The 9,285-nt window shown below is 48.7% G+C and overlaps 1 protein-coding gene across 1 annotated transcript in view; it reads left to right on the top strand.

Moving 5' to 3' along the window:
* SF3A1 (splicing factor 3a subunit 1) overlaps positions 1 to 8,400 on the top strand; it is a 13,555-nt gene extending 5,155 nt beyond the window's left edge. Inside the window, 13 exon segments of the mRNA XM_017746487.1 lie at positions 383 to 457; positions 1,004 to 1,154; positions 1,617 to 1,810; positions 2,414 to 2,531; positions 2,632 to 2,817; positions 3,186 to 3,205; positions 3,207 to 3,266; positions 3,450 to 3,692; positions 4,320 to 4,530; positions 5,248 to 5,402; positions 6,373 to 6,474; positions 6,619 to 6,690; positions 7,747 to 8,400. Coding sequence (XP_017601976.1) covers positions 383 to 457; positions 1,004 to 1,154; positions 1,617 to 1,810; positions 2,414 to 2,531; positions 2,632 to 2,817; positions 3,186 to 3,205; positions 3,207 to 3,266; positions 3,450 to 3,692; positions 4,320 to 4,530; positions 5,248 to 5,402; positions 6,373 to 6,474; positions 6,619 to 6,690; positions 7,747 to 7,848 — 1,689 coding nt within the window. The 3' untranslated portion in view covers positions 7,849 to 8,400.
* Positions 8,401 to 9,285: the final 885 nt, after the last annotated feature.

Here is a 9,285-nt window from a genome sequence, read left to right as displayed (position 1 = left end):
AGGAATGAGTCGGGAGGGCTGATGAAGCTCTGAAAACCAGCCAGGTTGGAAATAGGGGTCCAGGAATCCATCCTTTAAATCCTGCTCTTCAGAGAGGATTCTGTGCTGAGCACAGTGGGCTGTCACCTAAATGTACCACACACTATTGTAATCTAAGTACAAGTTCTGGCTTTTTTTATCTGGAGAGTAATTGGAAGGGCACAAGTGAGTATTTTGAAGTGCAGGGATGAGCAGTAAGTAATGAGAGGGTTGCAGTAGAATAAATGGGACATAGCCCCGGGGGCCTGCTGGTATTTTTAGCAGTGTAGAAAGAGAATAATTGCTCTGAAAGAGGCTTTGGCACAAAGAATTGTCACCAACTGTCATGTAAAATGTGTTTCAGATCTTGATCCCGCCGAAGGGCTTGCTCCTCAAGCTCAAGAAGGAGGCTGAAAATCCCAAGGAAGTCTTGGATCAGGTATTCCAAGAAAAAATTTGCAAAATTGCTGAAGCATTTTGGTTATGTTTTGAATTTTTTCTCTTTGCATGTTTTTGGCTTGTTGGCAGCAAATAGAGAAAACAATGGATGTGTCACTTGCTCTCGCTTAAGTGCAGGAGGCTCAAAGTTGCTTTAAACTGCAGCTGGTGTTGGTATGGGGGTGGTTTGTGGCAGCACAGAGATACTGCACAACCCCGTTTCCAAGTGCTTACAAATTGGAATCATGGAATATCCCGAGTGGGAAGGTTCCCACGTCCAGCCCAGCTCCCGGCCCTGCCCAGACACCCCAACAACCCCACCCTGGGCATCCCTGGCAGCGCTGTCCAAACGCTCCTGGAGCTCTGGCAGCCTCGGGGCCGTGCCCATTCCCTGGGGAGCCTGGGCAGTGCCCAGCAGCCTCTGGGGGAAGAACCTTTCCCTGATAACCAACCTGACACTGCTCCAGGTTCTTTCCATATGCAAACCAACAGTGAGATGACTGTGCTGTTCCTTGTCTGACAATGTGTGCTCTGTCTGCTCCTGCAGGTCTATTACAGAGTGGAGTGGGCCAAGTTCCAGGAGCGAGAGAGAAAGAAGGAGGAGGAAGAGAAGGAGAAGGAGCGTGTTGCTTATGCCCAGATTGACTGGCATGACTTTGTGGTTGTGGAAACAGTTGACTTCCAGCCCAACGAGCAAGGTACTGATGTTAAACATTGTAATCTCTGTGAAATTCTGCTCCCTTTGCCCAGGAGATGTGTCCTGAAGTGCTATTTTTAGGCAGACATTGGGGTTTACAGCCTTTTATCCTTCAGAGCTGAAGGGAAAAGCCTTGCACTGACATTTTGCAGGGCTGCTGTTTTTTTCTGGAGTCAGTGATGTTCTCTTTGAAGGAAGTCCAGGACTGCAGTAGTGTCCACTTCTCTACTTCCACCAGGACAGCAGAGTTTGTCCCACTTTCTAGTAGTGCTTCCATTTATAAGTCACTTTATCTTCATGTGTCATGCTGATGTTTATACAGACTCCATCCATTCCCTTCCATATCCTCTGGCTCCCAAGGATTTTGTTGCCACTGCTTTTTGTTCAAGAATTGCTATTTCTGTCTCTGTGTTGAGTAATGAAATGGGATGGAGAAACAGAAGCTGTGTTTTCTGCGTTGTAGGGAATTTCCCTCCTCCCACCACTCCAGAAGAGCTGGGAGCTCGAATCCTGATCCAGGAGCGTTATGAGAAATTTGGGGAAAGTGAGGAGGTGGAGATGGAGGTGGAATCAGATGAGGAAGATGAAAAGCAAGAGAAAACAGATGAGCCTCCAGCCCAGCTGGATCAGGACACACAAGTGCAGGATATGGATGAGGTAACTGGACAATAGGATCTTATCCCCTAAAGTTCGTGTGGTTTATGTGGCTCTCCACTTTCACTGTAAATAGTTCTTCAGTTTCTTGAGGAAATGAAATTTCCCTCTGATGAAATCTCCCAACAACCTGTTGCTGCTGGAATATGGTTGCTTTTTAAAATGTTTTCTATGACAATACGAGTTCCAAGAGAGAAAGACAGTAATTTTAGCACCCAGTGATGTGGATTTTATATTTCTGTGGTTTTAAGTCTTTCAGGCATTTTTGTGCCCAGAGTCTGGAGCACTGAAAGATGACTCATCTTAGGCTCTGCCCACTTTAAGCTGTTTTTCTGCTAACAGGGAACAAGAGCGTGGTTAACTGTAAGCCCCTGCGTGCCAGGCTGCTGTAATGTGGAAGCTGAGGAATATTTGCTTCCTCTTCTGGGGCTGCTGAACTTCTGAATCGTGGTCCAGAGGAACCACTATGCCATAGGTGTCCAGAACAGCTCCGTTGCTTTGAAGCTGCATAACCCATTCTTCCAGCAGTGTGTAGGATTTTACGTCTCTCTCAAAGGAATTTGACCACTGGAACTTGGTTATGATTTTTGTTTCCTTTTCAATAAGGGGTCAGATGATGAAGATGAAGGTCAGAAGGTTCCTCCTCCTCCAGAAACCCCGATGCCACCCCCACTCCCTCCCACACCAGATCAGGTCATTGTGCGGAAAGATTACGATCCCAAAGGTAAATCAAACTAGTGGGAAAAACCACCTTTATTTCTTCCTGAAGAATCCCAAACCATTTGTTTCTAGACTGAACCAACACTGTGGTTTTGTTTTCCTAGCCTCAAAACCGTTACCACCCGCCCCGGCTCCAGATGAGTACCTGGTGTCTCCCATCACTGGAGAGAAGATTCCTGCCAGTAAAATGCAGGAACACATGAGGATTGGGCTCCTGGATCCACGGTGGCTGGAGCAGCGGGATCGATCCATCCGGGAGAAGCAGAGTGATGACGAGGTCTATGCCCCAGGTCAGCTTGAGCATTGATTGCACAGCCCCTCAGTGCCCCCACTGATCAGGACCAACTGAAATGTAGCTCTCTGTGATGTCCTTTCTGTGATAATTAGATGGATATGTTTGTCATTAGTACATTGAGGCCCTTTTATAAAGTTAATATCAAAAAGAATCAGCTGTTGCTGGCCAGTATCTTTCCAAAAAAAGGAAAGGGGACAGGAATTGGACTTTGATGGTCCTTGTGGTCCCTTCCAACTCAGAATATTCTGGGTAAAAAGGGCATCACTCGGCCATTAGATATCAGATAATTGAAAGATCAGTAAGAGAGGCTTGATCGTGTTTGGTTATATTTGTTGAGATAAGAATTGCTCTTTTTTCCCTCAGGTTTGGATATTGAGAGCATTGGAAGAGACTGCCATTGGTAAAAAGATTGGTGAAGAGGAGATCCAGAAACCAGAGGAAAAGGTAGAGTAGAAATTGGGAATTTTTGTTTGATTGGCTGGGGTTTTTTATATAATAGGTCCCTGTAGCATTGTGAATGCTCAGAGACACAAGAATCTTGAATTTTTTTCTTTCTGTCAAGCTGCTCTCTGGATTTCTCTGCAGTCTGGCCAGGTTGGGTTATTCTGATTTATTTTACCCTCTCAGGTGACCTGGGATGGCCACTCGGGCAGCATGGCCCGCACACAGCAGGCTGCTCAGGCCAATATCACTCTGCAAGAGCAAATTGAAGCCATCCACAAGGCCAAGGGACTGGTGCCAGAGGATGACAGCAAGGAGAAGATTGGGCCCAGCAAACCCAACGAGATACCCCAGCCACCCCCTCCTTCCTCAGCCTCCAACCCCCCTGCCAGCGCCCAGCCCATCACATCTGTACCTCGTCCACCCACCGTGAGTGTTTGGGCTCTCAGAAGCCAATTACTGAGGCTGTAGTTAATTAGGAGGGGTCCTGATGAAGGGCAAGGGTGCTTGCACGGAAGAGGCTTTTGTGGGAAGTTTGCGGTTTAAGAGTAGTTTGGAAATATTAGAAGAACCGTACTGAACTTTCTGTTAAAAAAGGAATATAATACTTAGGTGGAGTTTTTTGTCCTTGGAGTTATCACAAACACTGGGATCAGCTGGGCAGTGGGATCTTGGAGGCAGAGTATGGCTAAGAAAGGGATGGCTGAGGGCCTTTGTAGGTGTAAAGTGATGCTGGACAAAAGCAGCCCAAGGTAAGAACATTCACTCCCTGCCTCAAGGGATCTGCTGTGTGAGTCCCAAGCAGCAATTTAGGAAAGGAACTAAGTGCCTGGAGGTCTGATCCTGAAGTGGGGAGGGAAGGAGGAACCCTTTAATCTGTTAATGAGGCTTCTGTGCCTGCTCAAGCCAGCTTGGGCTGCCCATATGGTGGGGCCACTACTCCCTGCAAGTCTTTGGCCAGCAGAACCCGTGGTTCTGTGTTTCTGTGGTTATTTTAATCGGGATTGTGGCCAGCCCTGGGTGTTCCCACTAAGGAAATTCACCTTCTCTCCCCAGATGCCTCCTCCCGTCCGTGCCGCCGTGGTTTCTGCAGTTCCAGTCATGCCTCGTCCCCCCATGACTTCCGTGGTCCGGCTGCCTCCGGGGTCCGTCATAGCCACCCCCATGCCTCCCATAATCCACACCCCACGGATCAACGTGGTGCCCATGCCCCCCTCTGCTCCCCCCATCATGAGCCCCCGCCCGCCCCCCATGATAGTCCCCACAGGTCAGTGACTTCAGCTTTTCCTGGGGAATTGTTGGATAATTCCTTTATGACGGGCTTCAGCTTGGAGTCCTTCTCCTCCTGTGCCCTGGTACTGGTGTGTAACTGGGATTGCAGGCCCTAGGTTGTGTTGTTAAGAGTTTTGGGGTGTTTGGTACGGCTTATCTAGTACTGCTTTTGGGCTCCGGGCTCTTCCTGCACCATGAAACGCAGGCAATCCTGTGGCCCCAGGAGCCTGCTTGGGTGAAAATTAGGAATGCAGGGTAAAGAGGAGCTGCCAGCACCTCAGAGGGTGTTACAGCTCTTTACAGAAGCTGCTGCTGCTGGAGGAAAAGCTGTTTGCTGGCCCTTTTCCTCATTAGGTGCTTTGAAGTTAAAAAGCATGATGTAAGAAGCAATCCTTCCTTTTTTTTTTGTCTTTTCTTCCCTAACTGGAGGAGCTGGCACTGCTGCCTGCCAAACTGAGAGCGTGTTCTTTTTTTGCAAGATCTGCAGGAAGCTCTCATGCCTTGTTATCTCTTCCTGGAATGCTTCCCAATATGAGAGCTCTCGGAATGTTTGAAGTTTGCATGTTGCTGTTGGTTGTAACTTCCTCCATGTATTGTGGCATTTATTTTCAGCCTGTGCTGCTCTGCTCAAAGTGTTTTTGTTGTGAGGGGGTGTTTGCTGTGCACTCAGGGGGTGACTGTGGGTTGTGTTGTGTGTCCCCATCCATTCCAGCCTTTGTCCCTGCGCCTCCCGTGGCTCCGGTCCCGTCCCCAGCGCCGATGCCTCCCGTTCACCCCCCACCCCCCATGGAGGATGAGCCAGTCTCCAAGAAACTGAAGAGTGAGGATAGCCTGATTCCAGAGGAGGAGTTTCTGCGTAGGAACAAGGTACATGTGTGGGTCAGAGTCCTGGGCTGTTCCACTCCCAACTCCACAGGGGCTGTAAAGCCAATTCCCTGCACAGAGGGGCAAAAATACCAGGCAAGGAAGGGACTTCTGAGGTGTCTCCTTCCTTTTGTCATTCTTGAGCTAACCAGACTCCTTTGTCTCTCATTGGGAAGAGCTACACAGAGTGGGATAGTGCTCTTCTGTAATTAAGGGCAGTGAGGGGTAGGTTATATTGCAGAGAAGAACTAAAGCTGCTAATGAGCTTTTAAGGAGAGGAGGACTAAGCTGGAGATGCTAAGAGATTAGAGTATCAATGCCAGCATGATAGTAGGGTATAATGTGGTGTATTCCATAACAAGGTGAGCTAAATGTGAGCATCAATTCCTTCCTGAGGAGTGCCAGCGTCACAGGAGGAGTTTTAAATCCTTAGGAAGGGTTGTTTGGTTTTTCTGGGAATATTTAAAGTAAAAGAGGAGATTTAGGTGGGATATTGGGAAGGAATTGTTCCCTGGGAGGGTGGGGAGGCCCTGGCACAGGGTGCCCAGAGAAGCTGTGGCTGCCCTGTCCTTGGAAGTGTCCAAGGCCAGGTTGGACATTGGGGCTTGGAGCAGCCTGGGACAGTGGGAGGTGTCCCTGCTCATGGCAGGGGTGGCACTGGATGGGCTTTGAGGTCCTTTCCAACCCAAACCAGTCTGTGATTCTGTGATTTCGTGATTTCATGTGCACAGAGAAGCTGTCTCCTGTTCTCTGCTTCACACTTCACCCTGTGACACTGTCAGTGTGTGTGGTGCTTGATAGATGGCACACAAAAGGAAGAGAAAATCAACTAAATGTTTTATTTTGGGAGCAGTTGAGTAACTTGTAAACACATTTCAGTGTGTTTACTCTGAAGTCAAGATATGGAAATAAATACTTAGTCTGGTGCTGTGTTATCACAGCCCTGAGAGACTTTATCTGTGTTTTCCCATAGGGCCCAGTCACGGTCAAAGTCCAAGTTCCCAACATGCAGGACAAGACAGAATGGAAGCTGAATGGCCAAGTGCTGGTGTTCACCCTGCCCCTCTCAGACCAGGCATGTAGCTCATCCTCCTGCCCTGCCCTGCTCCATGTGCTGCCCATGAGAGCAGCAGCTGGCAGCTCAGCCTGCTCCACCTCCATGGGGCTGGGGAGCAGGACTGGGACAAAAGCACTGAAGGAGCCCTTTGATCCTCCCCAGGTGTCTGTTATCAAGGTTAAGATCCACGAGGCCACAGGGATGCCAGCTGGGAAGCAGAAGCTGCAGTACGAGGTGGGTATAAGCCCTTCAGATGCTAGGTGTTCCTTCAGTGCATTCTCTCACACAACTTCTTTATAAAGAAAAATTATAGTGTACAATCTAATACCCCATGAGATACTGGAAGAGCAGAGGGAATGTTTTTCCTGCTTGCACAGCACAGCTGTGACAGAACTGCCCTCTGTTACAGCAGGACAGGCCTTTAATAGGTGATTAAATCAGGATTTTCACATTGTTGCTGCTGCAGATGAGTCCTCCAAACTTGATGTGGCTTTCTCTGAAATCAGCCTCTTGTTTTATTAGGTTTTTTTTTTCTTTTGACATTTAGCTGCAGCAGCCTGCTCCCACAGCTCTGCTGTGTGTGCTCACAGTGGGAGGTGGGCGAGCGTGCCTTGTAACTCTGGCAGCTCAGGGAAGGCTTTCTCCAAAACAGGGGAAGGGAAGAGCTCACTCTCTGTCTCTCTTCCTCTCGAAGCTGGAGCTGTGAGAAAGGCCCCGTTCCTTTTTAATGACTTATTTCCAGTCATGCATGTGCCCAGGCAGGCACAACCTGCTGCCTAAGCAGTGAACTTTGTGCACTTAGCTCCTCAGGAGTTCATCTGCAGGCAGAGACTCTGTTAACCCTTAACGGGAAAGGGAGCTGAGCTGATTATTTTTAAGGAAAAAAACCCAAAAATGGTGAGGGGAGAGTGGAGCCTGACTAACTCCACATGTGGTGACTCTTTATCTATGTGTTGCAGGAGCCACGTTGGCTGTGTGTTGTTCCCAGTAGCCTGGTGTAGTGGGAGGTGTCCCTGCCCATGGCAAGAGGGGGTGGAAGGGGGGGATCTTTAAGGTCCTTTCCAACCCAAATCATTCTAGGATTCTCTACCCACCTCCAGTGTCCATCTTGGACACTGGGATCTCTCTGGGTTCTTCAAAGCCTGCAGTGTTCTGTCATCCCCCTGCTGCGAGCGTACAGCCAGGAGGGTTGGGATCTGGGTGGGATTCTGTGGGAAGGCAGCACTAAGGTTTCTGCTCTGACTGCTCTTCTGCGTTTTTTTTTTTTTTTCCCTTTTCTCCTCCCCTCAGGGCATCTTCATCAAGGATTCCAACTCCCTGGCTTATTACAACATGACGAGTGGCTCTCTGATTCACCTGGCACTCAAAGAGAGAGGAGGCAGGAAGAAATAGGAGCCGTGGAGCCCTGAGACGTAACGTGTCCGTGTTGTAACCCCAACCCTCCCAATCCTGTTTCCATTCTGGCCTTTTTGGGGCTGCATCCACTGCCCCCCAGCTGTAGTTTGAACAGACCCCCAGTGATGAGAGAGGAGAAGCTGATGGAGCCCCAAAATGTGTCAGTGTAGTGAGTAGTCTGTAGTGATCAATGCTCTGCTCGAGTGCAGGCTCTCCCTTGAATCCCCTCGGGAAAAGACATCAAGGTCATGCCCAGCTTAGTTTAGATCCATCTTTGAGGGATTTATGGTGGCCAAGAGCATCATCTGTCTGCCCTCAGCACTCACTGCTTCACTTAACCTCCTGCTAATTGAAAACTTCTTCTCCACACATTTATTAACCCCTTTGTTCTTGTTCTTTCCCTGTCTTGGATCTTGTACTGACCCTGACTTGGAAGTTTTTCTCCCTTGGCATGAGCTTGTGTAGCTGTTCCTGTGATAAAGGAGATCTGGATCTGCTCTGGACAGCCTGTGATTTGTTTTAATAAATATGCAGTTCTCCTTCCTTGGATTTGAGGTTTTTAATGGAGATGTGCCTGGTTTCGGAGCACTCAGATGGGGAAATACATTGGGATTTGTAATTAAGCAGTTTACGATAGGAAATCCTCTTATTTTCTGGTAAAAGCTGCAGGAAAAGGGGCTTGAAGTTTTCCTGGTGCTCCTCAATCATTCCTGAAGGAATGCTTATGTCTGTGTGTGAGGGGGGGAAAAATACTCTGAACTTAGCAACAGTTTTATTGGAAAATGTGATTTACAATTATATCCTGCAGCTGGAATCTCTTAGTCCTGGAGAGCATCTGGGTCTGGAAAACACATGATTCTTGGGCCTTCAGTTAGAATTTGATAGAAACACAGTACAGCAAAGTTAATCCACAGAATTAAGTGCCCAGGAAGAGGCAGGTGTCTGGGATTTGGGTACCTCTGTTTTTTTGGATAACCCAAAGCCATAGATTTATTGTTATATATATATATATATATTTAGTCATGGTCAGGCAGTGCAGGAACATCCTGTTTACCGTATTCCATGCTTAGGAAGGGAGAGAGGGATGAAGCAGGAGGGAAGAGCCGGCATCCTCCTGCCTCTGGTGTGCTTCCCTGGGATCTGGAGGAAGCCCTGTGGCTGTGGGGAAGGTGGCTGGCACTGGCCCAGCCCAGGTGGCCGGTGTTCCCTGGCCACAGTGTCCAGCTGTTGTCTCTGACAGGTCCCCACATGTCCCTGTCACAGCCTGCTCCCCTCCCTGCTGCAGGAATTCGGAGCGTGTGGCTGGATGGTGGATGCAGGGTGCTCCTGCTGGCAGGAAGGCGGGATAATCACTTCCCTTTGCTGTTCAAAACCAGACAATAGGTACAGTCCTGGAGAAAACAGGCAGTGAGTGGGGGTTTCCAGAGCGGATAA

This window comes from Corvus brachyrhynchos, unplaced genomic scaffold (assembly GCF_000691975.1).
Source record: "Corvus brachyrhynchos isolate BGI_N302 unplaced genomic scaffold, ASM69197v1 scaffold19, whole genome shotgun sequence".
NCBI classification, from domain to species: Eukaryota; Metazoa; Chordata; class Aves; order Passeriformes; family Corvidae; genus Corvus; species Corvus brachyrhynchos.
The sequence above is the reverse complement of the archived record's forward strand: the minus strand, read 5'-3'. Positions and strand labels throughout refer to the sequence as shown.